The 21,067-nt window shown below is 32.0% G+C and overlaps 1 protein-coding gene and 1 long non-coding RNA gene across 3 annotated transcripts in view; one reads left to right on the forward strand and one right to left on the reverse strand.

The window, feature by feature from the left end:
• Positions 1-21,067, reverse strand: part of LOC135849373 (tolloid-like protein 2) — a 104,895-nt gene that overhangs the window by 20,570 nt on the left and 63,258 nt on the right. For both annotated transcript variants that reach the window (XM_065369764.1, XM_065369765.1), the window contains 2 exons: positions 11,381-11,558; positions 6,588-6,799 (listed from right to left, as the gene is read on the reverse strand). In XM_065369764.1, coding sequence (XP_065225836.1) covers positions 6,588-6,799; positions 11,381-11,558 — 390 coding nt within the window. The remainder of the gene's footprint in view (positions 1-6,587; positions 6,800-11,380; positions 11,559-21,067) is intronic.
• Positions 16,046-17,358, forward strand: LOC135847530 (uncharacterized). The gene is made up of 2 exons (XR_010559188.1): positions 16,046-16,257; positions 16,398-17,358. It is a non-coding gene; the product is annotated as an uncharacterized LOC135847530 (long non-coding RNA).

Genomic DNA, 21,067 nt, shown 5'->3' on the forward strand with positions numbered 1-21,067 from the left:
AGGGAGAGATGCCCCCACCCCATTTCAGCCCATCCTTAAAACTGAAAGAGATTATGATTGACTTAGATATTCAAAGTACCTACTCTACTACCTTCAATTTTGAGCATGGGCGAAATATGAAAATGACTTTTTTAAAAATAATTCCCCCCCCCCCCAATTTTGAGTGATTTACGATCGATCGAATTAAATCATAATTTTGCGAGACATACGAATTAAGAAGAAAATGTTTTTGAGCAATTTTAAATAATTTCAAGCCCAATATTGGGCCATGAATGACTTTTTTCAGGATTTTTTAAAGGCAATCATGCAACCTATCAATATAGGTTAAAGTGTCGTCAGAAAATCAAAAATTGCTATCAGAAATTTTTAGGGCTTTTTCAAAAAATGTTGAGTAAAAAATTGAGTCATGATTTTCGTGATTGTTCAAAAAGGTGTCATGTGACCAATTCAAAGAGTTAAAAAATTAAAACTTTAACAAAAAATAAAAACTTTTCATGACAACTTTTTAAAAAGTATTTTGGAAAATTTTGAGCCTGAAATTGGGTCATGCTCATGACTTTTTAAATATTTTCTGAAAACAACCATGCGACCTATCACAATGAGTTGAAATTTTGTGAGAAGATCAAATATTTAGACAGAAATATTTTTTGAGAATTTTTTAAAAATTTTGAGGTCAAAATTGAGTCATGATTTTTGGTACATACTGTTGAAAAATGTATCATGGGACAAATCAAAAATGAGTTGAAATTCAAGTAGAAAATTAAAAATTGTTATTTGAAGAATTGTTGATCATTTTTAGCTCAAAATTAGGTTACAATTTTCTAGATTTCGGAAAAAATGTGTCATAGGACTAATTAAAATGAAGTGAAAAGTCTGCAAAAATCAAACATTTCTATCAATACTTTTTTTTGAGAATTTTTGAAAAATTTTGAGCCAAAAATTTAGTCATTGTATTCAAAGTTTTTGAAAAAGTATGCAGCCTACCTCTTAACATAAGTTGAAAATTTGAGAGAAAATGAAAAATTTTCAAATTTCACATTTTCAAGGTTGCATGAAATTCCAAAATATTGACTCATCAATTTTGGATTGGAGCATTCTTCAAGCATATTGTCTAGAAAAGTTTTGATGGACAATTTTGATTTTTTCCTCCAAATTTTTCATCCGTGTTGATACGTTGAAAAACACATTTTCAAACACACCGAAAAGTTCGTGCCAATTTTGGACTCAAAATTCTTCAAAAATGCCCAACAAATTTTTTCATTAAAATTTTTGTAAGTAATAATTATTATTATTCTAACCAAAAATTAACTAAATCTTATAGGGTCGCATGATACTTTTTCAATACTTAAAAGGGCTTAAAAAACATTTTCGATGAAATATTTGAAATTATTCCCTCGAAATTTTAACCAATTTTGATAGGTCGCATTGCAATTTTCAAACACCGAAAATCACGACTGAATTTTCAGGTGAAAATTATTCAAAAATGCTCAAAAAACATTTTTGTTGAAATACTTATTTGGATTTTTTGCGAAATTGTAACACATTTTGATAGGTCACATAACACATCGAAAATTGTGACCTGAATTTAACCTCAAAATGATCAAACATTCTCAAAATATTTTCCACCGAAATTTCAACTCATTGTGATGAGTCCCATGGCATTTTTTTTTCAAAATTTTCAAAAATACTTAATGACCCAATTTTGGGTCCAAATTTTTTTAGAAATATGTACTTACTTAGAAAAAATCTCTATAGAAATTTTTGATTTTCTGCCAAAATTCTAACTCATTTTACGAGGTCTCTAGGCCATTTTTTTTCAAAAATTCCAAAAACCGAGACCCAATTTTGAGCTTTAATTTTCAAAAATCATAACTCAATTTTGAACTTTAATTTTCAAAAATCATAACCCAATTTTGAGCTTGAAATTCTTCAGAAATGCTCAAAAAAAAGTTTTGATAGAAATTTTTGATTTTCTGACAAAATTTCAACTTATTTTGAAAGGTCTTAATGGCACTTTTTTTTTTGAAAATTCCATAAATCGTGATCCGATTTTGAGCTCAAAATCATGAAAAATTATCAAATTAGCAAATTTGGATTTCGCACTAAAATTTTAACTCATTTTGGGAGATCTCTAGACACGCATTTTCAAAAATTCTGAAAACCGGGACCTTTTGAGCTTCAAATTTCAATAAGTATGACCCAATTTTGGGCTTAAAATTTTTTTTAAATGCTCAAAAAAAATTTTTGGTAGAAATTTTTGATTTTCTGCTAAAATTCCAACTCATTTATGGGAGGTCTCTAGAACCATATTTTTCAAAAATTCCAAAAACCAAGACCTAAATTTTGAGCTCAAAATTTTCAAAAATATAACCCAATTTCGGGCTTAAAATTTTTCAGAAATGCTCAAAAAAAGTTTTGATAGAAATTTTTATTTCAACTTATTTTGAAAGGTCTTAATGGCACTTTTTTTGAAAATTCCATAAATCGTGACCCGATTTTGAGCTCAAAATCATGAAAAATTATCAAATTAGCAAATTTGGATTTCGCACCAAAATTTTAACTCATTTTGGGGGATCTCTAGACACGTTTTTTTTTCAGAAATTTCGAAAATCAAGACCCAATTTTGAGCTTTATTTTTCAAAAATTATGACCCAATTTTGGGCTTGAAATTTTTTAGAAATGCTCAAAAAAAAGTTTTGATAGAAATTTTTGATTTTATGTCAAAATTCAAACTCATTTTGGAAGGTCCTGGACACTTTTTTTCAAAAATTCCGAAAACCAAGACCGGATCTTGAGCTCAAAATTTTCGAAAATCATGACTCAATTTTAGGCTTAGATTTTTTCAAAAATGCTCAAAAAAAAAGTTTTGATAAAAATTTTTGATTTTTTGACAAAATTTTAAACAACTCATTTTGAAAAGTCCCAACGTACTTTGTTTCAAAAATTCCAGAAATCGTGACCCAATTTTGAGCTCAAAATAATAAAAAAAATCTCAAAATAGCAAATTTGTATTTCGCACCATAATTTAAACTCGTTCTGATTGGTTTCATGGCACCTTTTTCGAAATTTCCAAAACTCATGACCCAATTTTTGGCTTGAAATTTTTTAGAAATGCTCAAAAAAGTATTATTGATGGAAATGTTTGATCTTCTTCCAAAACTCTGACTCATTCTGATAATTACGTAGCTTCCAGAGTAAATTTTTTCATACGCTAAATCCTGAGACTCGTGATCTGATTTTGAGCTCAAAATGATCAAAATATTGATTTTCAATTTCAAATCGAAATTTTAACTCATTCTGATAGCAGGTAAATTCCGAAACTCATAATTCAGTTTTGAGCTTAAAAAATTCTAAAGTTTTTATGGGAAATTTTTTGTTTTTCTGCCAAAATACTTATTAATTCATTATAAGTTAATAGGTCATATGACAATTTGTTTCAAAAATTCCAAAAATCATGACGTAACTTTTGATTAAAAATTATTCAATAATTCTCAAAATATCAATTTTTGATTTTCTCCCTTTTCAACTCATTTTTACAAGTCCCACACAACACAGTTTTTCAAAAATTCTGAAAAAACTTCGTCTGAATATTGTCCTCAAAATTCTTCAAAACTTTTTATTAAAAAAAAAAATCATTTTTGTCAAAATGTTTGAATTTTTTGCAAAATCCCAACTCATTTTGAAAGGTTGCAAGGGAATTTTTAACAATTCCACAGCAGTCTAATTTTACTCTGAATTGTGAGGGGGGAGGAGGAGAGAAGATTCAACTTTAAAATTCGATTTCGATCCACTCTGCAGGACGTCTTTATTCGCGAACTCTGGTCCAATGCTCATGAAGTGATCACCATTATGCTCCGGATATGATTTTTTTTGGGCCCCAGATTTATTGAAGTCTGCGTACTTGACAATTTTTGGGTGTAGTTTGACCAAAAATGTACACTAAAAAGCCAACTGAATTCGAAAACAGGGCACAGACTCAATTTCAACTTTTTTACTTACCTTAATTTGATCAAATTTTGATTTTTTTTCAAGGAAAATAAACAAATTTAAACTTTTGAAAATTCTCCAAAGTGAAATGTCAGCCAAGCTGAATTTCTAGAGCACTTTTTGCCAACTGTACTGTAGACTGAACTAATTTTATAGATTTTTCAATTTTTCAAAAATTCCAGACTACAAAAAAAAACTTTTAAACCCTCACCAATCGATTTGGGAGGTCGAAAAAAAGGCAGGGACTCAATTTCAGCTTTTTAACCTCAATTTGATCAAATTTTGATTTTTTTTCAAACAAAATAAGCCAAAATTTAAACTTTAAAAAATTCTTCAAAAATTAAAAATGTGAAATTCAGCAGTACAGTGTTGCCAAATCGGCATTCCAGATGCTTGATTCAATTCAATTCTAACATTCAAATATTTTGTCTTTAAAAAAAGTCAGTTTTCCAACATTTCCAGTGGGTTCTATTTTCAAAATTTTTGCATTTCCTGTTTCATCCATTTTCTTCAAAAATACGATACCTCAACGAAAAATGATGATAATTAAAAAAAAAATAATTCTAAAAAATAAGCCCAGAATCAATTGAAAAAATGTGGGACATCGTGTAAATCAAATTGCAGAAAAGCTCTCTAAATTAGACTAGCATGACTGGTGGGGTAAAAAACATTTAAAATAAGTACCTAGGTAGTGCGTTTTGTGACGAGGAAAACTATGCTCTTTCTATATCTTTACACGATGAGAAGAACTACACAGTTCCTTATATTATACGTAGGTATAATGTGGGTACGTAGATATTCTCGTCTCACTGAAGCTGATTTAGCAAATAGTTCAGCTCGAAGCTCCGTTTAAGAGGCGTACATGCCTACACTACACATACTAGCCTACATTATTGTAGGAGACGTACGCCAAGTACTCGAGAAAATTTTTCATTTTCACCGCTACATTTTGCCAGTTTCACTGTTTCACGCTCGAACGAGTAAAATAAATGCTTAGAGTAAGCGAGTATATAGCGAAAGAGCGCGAGATAAGTGTAATGGGAAAAATTCGCGACGCCTTTGACGAAAAACGTAGGTAATTTAACAAAGAAGGCACGAAAAAAAAAAAACCATACACCATATCCTACTCGTATATACGATGAAAGCTGGCTCGACATAAATTTCATAATGAATTTTCTCTTCTGCAGTTCAATTCATCTATAATATTATTCTTTTCGATAATTGTTTTTTTTCCTCGCGAGTTGAGAGAGCGTAAAAAAAAGGGTATCATTTTTCTATTCCAGTTTCGACCAAAAAAGTGCCATATTTCAAGCATCAAAATCTATACGTATCTGCTTAAATTAAACCATAGATAACTTTATAATCAATCTTCGAATATACGAATGCGGATATTTTCGACGAGCTTACGAATTACCATAATTTTAACACATCGACCATCGGCCAATTGGATAATTGGATATTTGTGCCCTTAACGTTTCGTCGTCATCATCGTCGAATGTAATTTATCGTTTAATTTCCTATTGATTGCTAAGACCGTCGAATAGTCGAGTTCAACGACAATGTTGGCTTTTCTTTTTCGTACAATTTACCTTTGTACTAATAATGATCGTGTCGAAGTCGAATATGTAGGTACGTGTAGTTAATTTTAAATACCTACGTAACCGAGGTTGCCAAGTTTACCTACTCGATTGTATTCGCAGGGTTTAATAATCGAACTTCGAACTTCGAAGCTGTAATGAATGACAAATGTTGAACGTGTGTGTGTGTGTAGTTTATTGTGTGTTGTAAATCAATCATCGACTAAGTACAAGGGTTATAAACTTCGACTTGCGAAATTCTCGCTCAAGATACAGACTTACATAAGTCGTCTTTTTTTTCTCTCAAAAACTGCGAATAATTAATTGCAAATCGATGAACAAGGTCTGTTATTTTCGAGTACTTTTTGTTGCAAAAACGCCAGAAGAAAGGGTTCAAAGTAGTATTATGTGGAGCAGGACGAGCAGGCAGACGAGGAGTGGAGCTGCAGACTGAGCGTATGATTAATGGTTTTATTGTCTGATATCTGTGTTTCCTTAGTCCTGCGTTGAAGAAATTGGAATATTTTCAATGTTGGAGAAATGGTAACACTGGGTTTGAATCGAATTCCCCCCCCCCCTGAGGCTCGAGGTAGGCAATTAATGGTTCATTGGTGAGGGAAAATTGCATATGGGGTATCCCCTTCCCTCCTTCCATCTCTCGAATTGATCAGAACTGGCTCGAAACAGGATCTGCATGGAATCTCTTGTGTTTTTTTAGGGAATTTTCACAACCAGTGGACGCCATTTGAGCTGGAATTTGGCTCATGGAAAGAGCATGTGATCCAGACCTCTGAACCAGATAATCCAAAGGCAACCTCTCGAATCGATGATTCGATTTGAAGCTTGTAGCAAAATTTGTCCTCTACTCAGCGAATTAAACCTACTCTAAAAGGACCTACTTACCCCACCCATCTATAAGAAAAAGGATGGATATTCAAAGGGGATAAAAAAGATAAAGGATTAATTAAAAGCGCGAGTTATTATAGGGCAAGGATAAGGAATAATTTATACAGTGATACTTACAGTCGTTAATGAAAGTATATCTGCCCACGAATACATCCGGTGTTGTTTCATTTTTATCCGTATAAAAGCTGAATGCTATTGTCCGATATAACGATATTCTGGCTCGGGGTGGTATAAGGCCGCAAAAACGACCTCCGAATGGACTATTAATTAATTCCGTAGCATCCGGATGTTGAACTTCTGCGTATAAATCCAAGTACTCGTGCCTGCATCTGTAAAATGGCGTTATCCGGCGTATAAATTTTCTTTGTAGCTATTTTTTTGGTGGTGAGGAGGGTGGTTAATTGCTGTTTAACGAGAAAATGGCATTTTGCCTAATTTTGTTCCGTTTTGTGGGCCTTTTTCTGTGCTGTTGCTTTTTTTCCTTGGAAAATGATTCCATACTGGTATTTTCGTATCTTTCTTTATAGTTATGACTTCATAAGCTTTTTCAATCTTAACCGCTAGTGAGCAATTAAAATACCAAACAAAAAGAAGATTCAAATGCAGGTGGGGGGAGGGGGTGATGGCCGAATCTTCAACTGCAATACCGGTTCAGAGATAGACAAAACTAAAAGCAAAAGCAGCTTTTTACTTGAAAAAATTTGTTAAATTGTCATGGAAAATCTTTGCAATGACACCAATAAAAAAAAAACTCTTTTACGAACGAATTGATTCATTTACGAACGATTGACGATTAAAAAAATTGATTGATTTCTTGGCGAATCATTCGCAAACGGATCAACTAATTTACGATGATTGATTCGGTTTTTGTGAGTCATTCACAACCGATTGGCGATTGAACGAACTGATTGATTTCTAGGTGAATCATTCGCGAACGAGTTGATCAACAATAGTTACTGAATCATTCGCGAACGAATTGATTCGTATAAGTGACTCGCTCAAGAACGAATCGATTCGTGTAAGTGACTCGTTCGCGAACGAATCGATTCAATTACTCAATTTTCGATGAATCATTCGCAAACGAATTGATTCGTATAAGTGACTCATTCGCGAACGAATTCATTCATTTACTCAATTTTTGGTGAATCATTCACGAACGAATTGAATCGTTTTCTGTGAATCATTCGCGAACGAATTGATTTGTATAAGTGATTCATTCGCGAACGAATTGAATCGTTTTTTGTGAATCATTCGCGAACGAATTGATTTGTATAAGTGATTCATTCGCGAACGAATTGATTCGTATAAGTGACTCATTCGCGAACGAATTCATTCATTCACTCAATTTTTGGTGAATCATTCACGAACGAATTGAATCGTTTTTCAATTTTTATGAATCATTCGCGAACGAATTGATTCATTAACTCAATTTTTGATGGATTATTCGCGAATGAATTGATTCGTATAAATGACTCATTCACGAACGAATTTATTCATTTACTCAATTTTTGGTGAATCATTCACGAACGAATTGAATTGTTTTTTGTGAATCATTCGCGAACGAATTGATTTGTATAAGTGATTCATTCGCGAACGAATTGATTCGTATAAGTGACTCGTTCGCGAACGAATCGATTCATTAACTCAATTTTTTATGAATCATTCGTGAACGAATTGATTCGTGTAAGTGACTCATTCGCGAACAAATCAATTCATTTACTCAATTTTTGGTGAATCATTCACAAACGAATTGAATCATTTTTTGTGAGTCATTCGCGAACGAATCAATTTATTTACTAAATTTTTGGTGAATCATTCACGAACGAATCTAATCATTTGCGAACGAATTGATTCATAAATTAAAGAATTGATCGACAGGGTGTCCACTCATTTCTGGAAATGATTTTCCCTGACTTTTCCAGGTTTTCCAGACCAATTTTTCCATTTTTCCAGACAATTTTTTTTAATTTTCTATGCTTACCCCACACTTTATTGAAGAGGAATGGGGGGGGGGATCATTTTATTTCATAAGCTTCTCTTCGAACTGGACACTTCTTCGGATATAAAAAATAGCTAAGCTTCGATTAACAACTTTTTAAGTTAAAAATAAATAAATAAATAAAACATGCATCAATTTTGGCCAATTTATATAATATTCATATGACTTATAAACATTTTTCTTTTGTTTTTTTGAATTTTGGAGGCATGAAAATATAAAAGTTGTTCAGTTTAAAATGAGAAACAAATTGGCTCGATCGAAGCGAGGGCTAGAACTTTTGAAAATTTTCATTTCGAGATGCCTATAAAACGAGGTTTTTTTATGCAAAGAGTTTATTTTTTGGTTTCTTAAATTTTAATATTGGAATGATGTTTTTTTGAAAGAAGTTACTTTGGAAAAAGAAAAGAGAACAGGCTCGAGCGAAAGCTTCTGAAAATTTTCATTTCGAGAGGCATAAAAACGAGGTTTTTTCATGTGAGGACAAGTAGTTTTTTTTGGCTTTTAAAATTTTAGGATTTGAATGTTTTTTTCGAAGGAATAAGTTGATTTTTACAAAGAAAACAGAACGGGTCCAAGTGAGGGCGAAAGCTCTTGTAAATTTGTATTTCAAGATGCATAAAAACGATGTTTTTTTTGTGAGAAGTTCATTTTTTGGTTTCAAAACTTGATTTTTATTATTTAGAAATGTTCATCTTGCCATTGAAAAAGAAAAGAAAACAAACCCGAGCGAAGCGAGGGCAAAAGCTTTTAAAAATTTGTCTTTCGAGAAATAAAAAATAACGATTTTCTTTCATCACAGGTCCTTATTCAAAATTTGCAATTGATCGTTTTTTCAAAATTCCAGGGATTTTGCGTGAAAATTACGAAATTCCCTGACATTTCCCTGACTTTTCCAGACCGGCCAAATTCCCTGACTTTTCCAGGTTTTCCAGGTTTTCCAGTCTTGTGGACACCCTGATCGATTCGTTGGCGAATGGTTCTTTCAAAAAATTGATCGATTCGTTCATTAATAATTCACCAAAAATTGAGTTAAAACCTCGAAAAAAAAAACTAAAACATTATGTGGGTACTTGAACTATTCTGAAACTTTTTTTAAATAAAAAAGCGATCCTTTTTGACATTTTTTGGCAATGAGGCCAATGAGTGAGAATTTTTGCAATTTCTGACCAAAAAAAAATCCAATTTTTAGTTAAAATATTAAATCAAAACTCTGACAATTCTAACAAAGGGAACAGCTTTTTGGCAATTACTGGCTAAAAAAAGTAGAATTTTGGATAATTTTTGAAAAAAAGTGAAACTTTTGGAATTTTTTTTGTAAAAAACGACAATTTTCAGTAATTTTTGTTGAAAAGCGTGAATTTTTGCAATTTATGAGGCAAAAAGCAAGAGTTTGGCAACTTTTTACACAAAGCTGGATTTTTTCGCCATTTCTGACAAAAGGGTGGGCTTTTGGACAATTTTTGAAAAACAGTGAGACTTGGAATTTTTTTGCAAAGAAACGATAATTTTTAGCAATTTTGTTGAAAAGGAGAGAATTTTTGCAATTTTTGGCAAAAAGGAAGACTGACAATTTTTGGAAAAAGTAGGACTTTTTAGCAATTTCTGGCAAAAAAGAGAGGCTTTCGGGTAATTTAAAAAAAAAGAAAAAAAGGAGTAAAAATCTGTAGTAATTTTCTTAAAAAGCAAACCTTTTTTCAGAAATCAAAAATTTGAGAATTTTAACAAAAATGAAAATTTTTTGGGTAATTATTGACAGAGAAATTAGGTGCATTTTTCCGTAGATTTTTTGCTTTTTCAAGGCAAAAGAACAAGATTTTTTGTGATTTTTGGTAGTTTTTGGCAAAATGCAATACTTTTGGACAATATGTTCTAAACATAAAAAGGAAAGCCTTTTGGAAATTTTTGCAAAAAAGCGAGAATTTTTAGAAATTTTGTTAAAAAGACGAGAATTTTTGTAATTTTTGGCAAAAAGCAAGACTTTAGCAATTTTTGGAAAAACTAGGACTTTTTAGGAATTTTTGGCAGAAAAAAAAGCTTTTGGGTGTTTAAAAAAACAAGAATAAAAATCTTTAGCAATTTTCCTAAAAAGATATAAATGTTCTCAGAAATCAAAAATTTGACAATTTTAGCAAAAATTGATTAACAGGGTCGTAGATTTTTTTGTTTTTTAAACGCAAAAGAACAAAACTTTTTGTGATTTTTGGTAGTTTTTGGCCAAAAGTAATACTTCTGTACAATGTTTAAAAAAAAGTAAGACTTTTTGGCATTTATTGGAAAATTTTGGAATTTTTCTTGAAAATGGGAGACTTTTCTACAATTTTTTTGTAAATAAATGAGATTTTTGAGTACTATTTTGGCAAAAAAAAAACGAACATTTTGGTGTACTTTTTGGGAAAAAATTAAGTTTTTGGAATTTGTCACGAAAAAGTGACAATTTTTCGCTTCTTTAAAATGTATTAAAAAAGTGAATTTTTTAAAATTTGTGAAAAAAATTAATTGATATGATTTCTAATTTTTTTTCTAAATTGATGAAATTTTGAGAATAGAGCCTTCATCGTGGCAGATCTAGGATAAATTTTAGGGATTTGCATTTTCACAGGATTGAGGGTTCACATTTGTTTTTATCCTGCCGTTGTAATAAGTCAAATTCAAAGTTTGACAACATTCCAAACAAAAGCTCCATCGTTTATTGGAATTTTTTTTCATCATAAACGAGTATTCAGGTAGATAGGTACCTACACCCATAAGTCATTATTCAGAATTTTTTAACATAAAAAAGGCTCGCAAAAGACAGAACCTGCCTACCTATTTCAGAAATCTCGTCAACGATCAACATAGTGTCTAGGTATGGTATACCTTACCTACTTAAGTGTAGGCACAAAGTAATAAAAAGTGACATCCGTCTACTTACTCAGGAGGTGTTCCACGCAAGTCGAAAGACAAAAATGTAATTTCAACTTTTTGATGAGGGCCCGCAAAAAATATATACACGCACATATATGAATGATTGTTCGGATTCGTTAACCTAGGAGCATAAAAGGTGCCATTTTGCGGGCTACCGGGTCTACTGATAAATTTGTATTCACATTCTGTAAAAACACAAGCAAACAAAAAACGTATCGATTAATTCCATGCAACGTCGAGCTTCGTCAATAAATTAAACACGAGTATACAAAATATCCGAGTATAGCGCTATAAAGTACATAAAAGTTACATCTTGATGAGAAAATTTTCCAACAAATTACAGCAGTTGGTTTTTTTTCCTGGTACATGGTATGGTTTGGTTTTTTTTTTAGGTAGCTCGAATTTTCAGTAAAGCATAAGATACATAGATACCACGACGCCCTGACGGGCGCCCAATTTTCTCCTGCCATCGTGTTTCAGGAAGCTTTCATAGGATACGTACATCGCTTCTATGTGCATACACCTATTACGAGTATCTATACTAATGAGAATTTAATGAAAAAACCAAACCGATGGTATAGTTTGTATTTACATACATTGTAGTTAAATTCTTTCGAAAACTAAGCATCGGTGATTGACGCGTTCAAAAGTGTCCCAAAGTCGACAAAAAAGTACCCTGAAAACCTTCTCACGTCTGTCTGGCGTACTTTCATTTCATTTTTTACAACAATAAAGCCCTCCAGTTTACGTGATGGATTGTCTTTCAATGCAGGTGGACGATGGACGTATGAAAATTTTTTTCAGTAGAACTTTACGCTTTCAAAATAGGCTATCTTACCTTTTCCTTTCAATCCCCCCCCCCCTCCCCAACATAATGGCAAAGTTTTGGAGATTTTGTATCGCTGTTCGTTGATCCTCCCTTCCCATTTTTAAGTTATGCGCGACGAGTTTCGTATAATTTTGCGTTAATTATTAGAGGCACGTTCTTGTTTGATAGCTTTGACGATACGGTCGACCGAAAATTCTAACATACTTTTCAAGGTGAATGTAGGTATCGTATTTTGAGAGATGAAAAGTGAAGAAATCATAAACGAATTTGAATATATTTTTTTCAAAAACGGTTAAATTCAAGCACCTATTTAACGCGTGTATTGAAAAAATTTAAAAAACGAAGAATTTTGACCAAATTTAGTGGAGACTTTCATTTCGAGTTGAAAGTCACCCAGAAAAAATTTCAGCCTCGGAGGTGTTCCTGAAGGGGGGATATGGGTCCTCGAATGTTACTAGTAAATTATGTCAAATCGTCGAAAATATGACTTATGAAACTTGACGAATATTTTGGAACACAGTCGTGCCAATTTTTGATCTTGGAAATTTCGAAAAATCCAAAAAATTTGGTAAAAAAATGGACGAAATTCGTTCACGAACGATATGCTCAAAATTGGGAAATGATCTGAGAACGCCTGAATCACTTCCAAATCAAATCCAGCAAACAAGGACGAGCAAAATTTGAATTTTCATTCATCAAAACGAATTGAAGGTGATTCATTCACAATCGATTGACTGAGAAGCAAAAGAATCGTTCGTGAATGATCAAACCAGATGAAAGATCAGACCATAAAACTTGACATTCGAATCGATTCGTTTGCGAACGATTTGCTCAGAAATGACGAATCATTCGAAAACGACTTCATCGGTTGAACATCAAATCAGACACCTAAAGACAAAAAATTGGACGTTTTTTAATCCATCAATTAAAATTGTGAACGATTCGTTCGCGAACGATTTGCTCAACGAAGAAGAATCGTTCACGAACGACTTAATCACTCGTAAATCAAATCGGATAATACACCCGAAAACAAAAATACACGTTTTTTAATTCTTCAATAAAAATTGTGAATGATTCGTTCGCGAACGATTTGCTCATAAAAGAGAAAATCGTTCATGAACGACTTAATCACATGAAAATCAACTCAAATAATACACTCGAAGAGAAAATTTTAGATGTTTCAATGAAAATTGTGAATAATTTATTGATTCGTTCGCGAACGATTTGCTCGTAGAAGAAATAATCGTTCACGAACGACTTCAAATCAAAATCAAATCAAATAATACACCCAAAAACGAAACGATACGTTTTTAACCCATCAATGAAAATTGTGAATGATTCGTTTGCGAACGATTTGCTCATAGAAGAGAAAATCGTTCACGAACGACTTAATCACATGAAAATCAACTCAAATAATACACCCGAAAAGAAAATTTTAGATGTTTCAATGAAAATTGTGAATAATTTATTGATTTGTTCGCGAACGATTTGCTCGTAGAAGAAATAATCGTTCACGAACGACTTCAAATCAAAATCAAATCAAATAATACACCCAAAAACGAAACGATACGTTTTTAATCCATCAATGAAAATTGTGAATGATTCGTTCGCGAACGATTTGCTTACACGAGAAAAAAATCATTCGTGAACGAATGAATCATTAAAGAATCAAATTATGTAAATAAGGTACATATAACAAAATGAAACTTGATCGTTTTAATCCTGTCGTAAAAAACTGGGCTCAATTCGTTCGCGAACGATTTGCTCGATATCAAGAAATTATTTGAGAACGACTGAATCACTTCTAAGTCAAACTTAGCAAGAAGAAAGAGGTGAAAAAATTTGAATTTTCCTCATTCAATCATTCATGAATATAAATTGAAGATGATTCGTTCGCGAACGATTCGTTCAGGGAAGCAGAAATGGTTCGCAAACGACACAATCACAAGGAATAGGAAATCAAATCAGTTGATTAATACACCAGAAGACAAACGTAAACGTTCTTTAATCCATCAATAAAAATATTAAATGATTCGTTCGCGAATGATTTGTTCAAAGAATACACAGTTGTTCGCGAAGGAGCGAATCACTGAAGAATCAAATCAAATGATACACAACGACAACGATATTTGACAATTTTCATCTTGTCATCGAAAACATGACTCAATTCGTTCGCGAACGATTTACTGAAAATCAAGAAATCATTCGAGAACTATTGGAATCACTTCTAAATCAAATCTAGTACAAAAGATTGCTCTAATTTTGACTTTTTCATAAGCATGAATATGAATTATGGATGATTCGTTCACGAACGATTTGTTCAAAGCAGAAAAAAAGCTCATATACGACTAAATCATGAAAAAATCAAAATAAATAGTACACCAGAAGACAAAAACTAGACGTTCCTTAATTCATCAATGAATACTGCGAATGATTCGTTCACGAACGATTTGCTCAAAGAGGAAAAAATCGGTCGCGAACGACTGAATCATTTAAAAAATCAAAGCGAATAATACATCAAATGTAAAAATTAGAAGTTCTCCAATTCATCAATAAAAATCTTAAAAATGTGAATTATTCGTTCGCGAACGATTTGCTCAAAGAGGAAAAATCGGTCGCGAACGACTGAATCATTTAAAAAATCAAAGCGAATAATACATCAAATGTAAAAATTAGAAGTTCTCCAATTCATCAATAAAAATTTTAAAAATGTGAATTATTCGTTCGCGAACGATTTGCTCAAAGTGGAAAAATCGGACGCGAACGACTGAATCATTTAAAAATTGAACATCAAACCAGATAATACAGCAAAAATCAAAATCAGAACTAGACACTCTTCAATCCATCAATAAAAAATGTGAATGATTCGTTCGCGAACGATTTGCTCAAACAAGAAAAAAATAGTTCGCGAACGACGAATGAATCACTCAAGAATCGAATTAAGTAAAGATGACATGAGACACGGTCGAAACTCGACATTTTTAATCCCGCCGAAAAAAACTGGACTGAATTCGTTCGCGAACGATTTGCTCAAAATCTAGAAATCATTCAAAAACGACTAGAATCACTTCTAACAATGAATCAAATACAAATCCAATAAAAATGAATGTGGCCAAATTTGACATTTTCACATTCCTGATTCGTTCACGATTGGTTTACTCAGAAGTGAATTGAAAAATCGTTCGTGACTGAATGAATCACTGATGAATTAAATTAAGTGGAAATCAATTACAAAATTTCCCTTCATTTACGAATAGATGAACGAAAAGGAGAACGCCTTAAAATCCACAAGATATGCAACCACAACTACATACCTTCACAGAAAGTGGTCCAATAAGCGATGTTAGCACTTTAATCGACAGCTTAAGTACGTGTAATTAATTAATGATCTGAGATTTTTCAAATATCAGTAAATTGAACGACTGGGTAGGATCTATTTTATCGTACGTTGTAAAATAGGTCAATGATAACAAGCTCTAAATATAAACCTCAGTCAAATGATGCTTTATCAAATAGGTATATTTCTACTGTAATTTGGGGGGGGGGGTTTATAATTATTCTACTGTAAAATGATTAAAAAAAAAAAAAAAAAAAATACATACGACGATAAGAAGTGCAAAACAAAACATCAAAGAGGAATCATAGGATCGTTTAAGCAAGAGTAAAAGTTGATAAAAATTATGACAATTGGAAATGTAAAAAATAATTTGAGAATATAAACTCTACATTCGTGTGTATTTCCAGAGGGAGAAAAACATAATTATGTAAATGAACAGTTAATATGTATTAACGAGGGAAAAAATAACACGGATATTTTTGTCGAGTAGATGAATCCACATTTAATTAGATGTTTAGTAACATCGTATCTTTAGAACGAAACCAACATACCAGTTTTTAGTCGCTACATTCATAGTCAGAGAATAAGTTACACTTGATCTAGCCTATCGATGTTTAATACCAAATTCAACCCATGGAATGGAACGTTTCGTAACTTGACAGAAACGTTTTGATTTTTGCAAAAATTATGTCGTAAGCTCAAATATATGTACCTCGAGGTAAGTGAACTTTTAAAACATTAGATAACTGTGCTTCTTATTTAGTTTTGATCAAACGTTGACCATGGTCAGTTGGCCACGAAGAAGGCATATTGTTTGTATTTTGCTTGTTTTTAATCCAATCATTTCGTTCGAATCAGGTTCGTGTGATATGAATTAAATTAACACCATGGAAGTGGAAGCGATCACATACGAGTTCATTCTACTGGGGATCGTACTGTTGATCATATGCATGTATATATGCTCGACAATCTGCATAATAATTCATTTGGGCAAATTTTTCACAACTCGAACACCACAAAGTCTATCAACAAAGAACCTTACTTTTTATTGTTTTTTCTTACTATTGATTTATATTTCTGTACCCATATATATTTTATGTACAGGTGTCTTTCAGGCGAATTTTGACTACAATTTCCGAAAAAATTTAGTATTTACAATAGTTCATTTGGTAATGACAGCGACATTCATAAAATTCATTATGGCTTCGGATCTATTCGTGTGTTTTCGCCAAATCGCCGTCAGTTTACAAAAACCAGTTTCTGCGGCTACCCAGAATATAAAATTCGTCGTTTACTGCGTTCTAGGTATCAGTATTCCAGCTTTGTATACCGTAATTTGGTACATAATTGTGAACCCAAGTAGCGATTACGACCTGTACTCGTCCTTTGGACCATTCTTGGCCATGAGGGTTATTCGTGTCGCTCGTTTATTTTTAATTATCGGCGCGTTTTGGTATATTAGATCAGCTAGCATGGATCGGAAGGAATTACGGTCCAAGTATGGTCTTCATTTACGTATTCTTTCGATGCTGGGGGGATTTTCGGCTTTAATGAGTATCGCGGAAGTTGTTACAGTGATGCTGGGTGACTCCGAATCCTCCTCAAAAGATGAAATTGTTCTTTACTATTTTATTATTAATTATGTGGGGTGTTGTCTAGAAGGGGTCGTGATTGGTATTTTATTCACGTTTAAAAAAGCAACATTCCAGTCTACTAGTACTAGTAGTCAAACGACAACGACTGAATAGTTTATCATAGATTAAATCTCATATGTAACATGTGTATATTTTAAGAAAATAAATAATTGTTTTCATCATTTTTTTGGCTTTTGAAAATATTTTGAGCACAAATTGGACATTCTTATTCATTATAAGATTTCGAAGTCGTGCCCCCCCCCCCTCCAAATCGAGTAAAAATGGACTTGTAGAATTCTTCAAAAGTGACCTTGCGACATATTAAATTAAGTTTAAACTTCGCGAGAAATTCAAATATTTCCACGAAAATATCTTTAAAGATTTTTGAAGAATTTTGAGCTCATAATTTAGTCACAGTTTTTAGTAAATATTTCTATTTTGAAAAAAGCCATGTGACCTATCCAAAAGGGACTAAAATTTCGAAAGAAATTCAAATACGAGTATTTCGGTGGGAATGTTTTTTGAGCATTTTTGGTCAGTTTTTTAAACTCAAACTCGGGTCATAATTTTTGGGATTTTGAAAAAATGTCATACAACCGATTAAAATGGTTTAAAATTTTGCAAGAAATTCGAATATTTCAACGAAAATATATTTTGAGAATTTTTGAAGAATTTTGAGCACAAGTGGGCTCAACATTTCAAAGATTTGTGAAAAGTGTTAAATGACATTCGTATCAAAATGTGTCAAAATTTCGTGAGAAATCAGAAAGTCAATGCAAAAATTTTATTCTGAATTTCTGAAGAATTTTGAGCTAAGAACGAGGTCATAATTTTTTTTGGTCTTGATTTTCGAAACTTTTGAAAAAAGTATCAAATGACCATGACCTGCCTAGATGGGTTAAAATATCGCTAGAAACTCCCAATTTCTTAAGTAAAGTGCTCTTTGAAGGTTTTTAAAGAATTGTGTGACTCCAAAATGGAGGTCATGATTTTCGCGATTTTTGAAAATGTGTCATGTGACCCCCTAAAGTGTGTTAAAATTTCGCTGGAAATTCAAACACGAGTATTTCAACAATATTAATGGTTTTGTGCATCTTTGAAGACTTTTTTTCTCCAAAATGGATTTTACGAGATTTTTGAAAAAGCTTCGCCTGACCTATCAAAGTGTGTTAAGAAATTCAAAATGCTTCAACAACAAAATTTTTTGAGCATTTTAAAAGAATCCTATGGCCAAAGAGGGGAGGGGGTCCTGATTTTAAGAGTTTTTGAAAAATATCTATGTCGTACAAAGTAATCGAGATAGGTTGAAATTTAGCAAAAAATTCAAATTTCCAACAAAGGGAATTTTAAAAGAATTTTGAGCCCAAAAGGAACGTCTTAATTATTGGGATTTTTGAAAAAGTGTCTTGCAACTAATCAAAATGGGTCAAAATTTCGTGAGAAATACAAATTTTTCGACGAAAATGCTTTTTTGTGCATTTTTGAAGAATTTTGACACCAAATTAATGCGAATCACTATTTTTGAGATTTTTGAAAGATGCATCATAGACCTATCAAAATTCAAACATTTCAACAAAAAATGTTTTTTGAGCATTTTTGAACAATTTTGAGCTCCAAACAAATGTAATATTTTACAGGATTTTTGAAAAAAATCTTACGAAATTCGTCAAAAAATGGTTTAAAACTTTGCGAGAAATCCGCACGAGTTTGAAGATTTTGGCGCCAAAAATCGAGTCATAATTTTCGAGATTTTGGAAAAAATTGTACGTGATCTACCAAAGCGAGTAAAAATATTGCGAGAAATCCAAAAATGCGTAACAATTTTATCAGGCATTTTCGAAGAAATTCGATGCCCAATTAGTGAGTCTCTATTTTCGTGATTTTTAAAAAATGTATCATATGTGACCTATTAAATTTCGCGAAAAATTCAAATTTTTCAACAAAAAATATTTTTTGAGCATTTCTGAAGAACTTTGAGATCGAAATTAATTTATATTTTACCGGATTTTTGTAGAAAAAAAAAATTGTGACGAAACTCAACGAAAAAATGGTTTAAAATTTCGCGAAAAATTCAAACAGTTCTGATCAAAATTTTTGCACGTGGTTTTGAAGGCTTTTGGCCCTAAAATTGCAAAAATACTTGTAAAAATTTTATTTCGCATTTTTGAAGAATTTTGAGCTCAAAATAGGTCCATGATTTCGAGATGCTTTAATTTCGCAAGAGTTTAAATTTTTCGATGAAAAAGTTTTTGAAAATTGTTGAGCTCAAAAATCAGGTCCTGAAATTTGAGGTTTTTGAATCAAAATGGGTTAAAGTGTCACGTAACCTATCAAAGCGAGTCAAAATTTTGCAAAAAGTCCAAAAACAGTAAAACACGTGTAAAAATTTTATTGAGCAATTTTGAAGAATTTTGAGCTCAAAATAAAACCATGATTTTGGAACTTTTGAAAGTGTCTTATGACCAATCAAAATAAAAATGTGTTTCAATTTCGCACGAACTTCAAATTTTTCAACGAAAATTTTTTTTGAAAATTTTCGAGTCCAAATCAGGTCCTGAATTTTGAGGTTTTTGAATCAAAATGGGTTAAAATTTCGCAAAAAATTCAAATATTTCGACAAAATCATTTTTTGGACATTCTTGAAGAATGCTAATCCTAAAATTGAGTCACTATTTTCGTGGTTTTTAAAAACTGAATCACGTAACCAATCAAATCAGGTTGAAATTTTGACATAAAATCAAAAATTTCCCTCAAAACGTTTATTGGCGATTTTTCAAAAATTGTAGTCTCAAGTTGAGTTGAGTTTTGGAAACGTTTTACTCAATATAGTCGATTAAAAATTGTAACAGTTTGAAACGTAATAAATAATTATGGGATAAATTTCGCTCGCGTGTTACATTTCCACGGGGAGGAAATGTAATTACATTAAATGAACTGTTGGGAATGATAAAAGAAAAAAACAACTAAAAAGTTGATAAGTACATTCGATTATCTACATTATAGTATCTCCAAAATACACCAACAGCGTATTAATTCGTCGTCAGTTACAATTTATCTGTGCTTATAATAATTCCATCCAGCAGCAAAAAAAAAATATTTTGATTTTTCCAAAAATAATTTCATCAGATCAAGTACCTGTTGGTAAGTAAATTCTTAACGAATTAGTTACATTAAAACTGTGTTTTGTTTTGTTTTTCAATCTGAACTGTTGACTGTTGACAGCGCTGACGATTTCATTCAAATTAGGCTCGTGTGACTGACGTAACAATAGCAAACAAATGGACACATTCGTTCTATTGGGAATTGTACTGATATGCATAGGCTTAATAGTACTCTACACATCCTCGACAATCTGTATAATCATTCATTTGTGCAAGTTTTTCAAAACCTCAGTACCACAAAGTTTATCAACGAAGAACCTTACTTTTTACTGTTTTTTCATATTACTGATCTACCTCACCTTACCCATATATATTTTTTGCACAATGTACTGTTTCGAAGGTTTATATTATCATTGCGATCTTTACTTGATCGATGTAATGCTTCACTTGATGGTGACGGCGACTTTTATCAAATTCATTATCGCTTTAGATATATTTGTATGTTTTCGTCAAATTGCCATTAACCTGCAAACGTCTGCTTCTTCTACCAGTCAAAATAGAAAATTCATTTTTTATTGCCTTCTTGGTACGAGTGTTCCGTTAGTTTATACATTTTTTTCATACATATTTAAGGCTCATGATGATGATGATGATGACGATGATGATGAGAGCATGTACTCGTATTGTGGGCCATTCGCAATCATGAGGTATGTACGTTTTGCTCGATTGTTTCTGATAATTGGTGCGTTTTGGTATATTAGATCGGCTAGTATGGATAGGAAAGAGCTATGGT

The sequence above is a fragment of the Planococcus citri genome, chromosome 5 (genome assembly GCF_950023065.1).
Source record: "Planococcus citri chromosome 5, ihPlaCitr1.1, whole genome shotgun sequence".
NCBI classification, from domain to species: Eukaryota; Metazoa; Arthropoda; class Insecta; order Hemiptera; family Pseudococcidae; genus Planococcus; species Planococcus citri.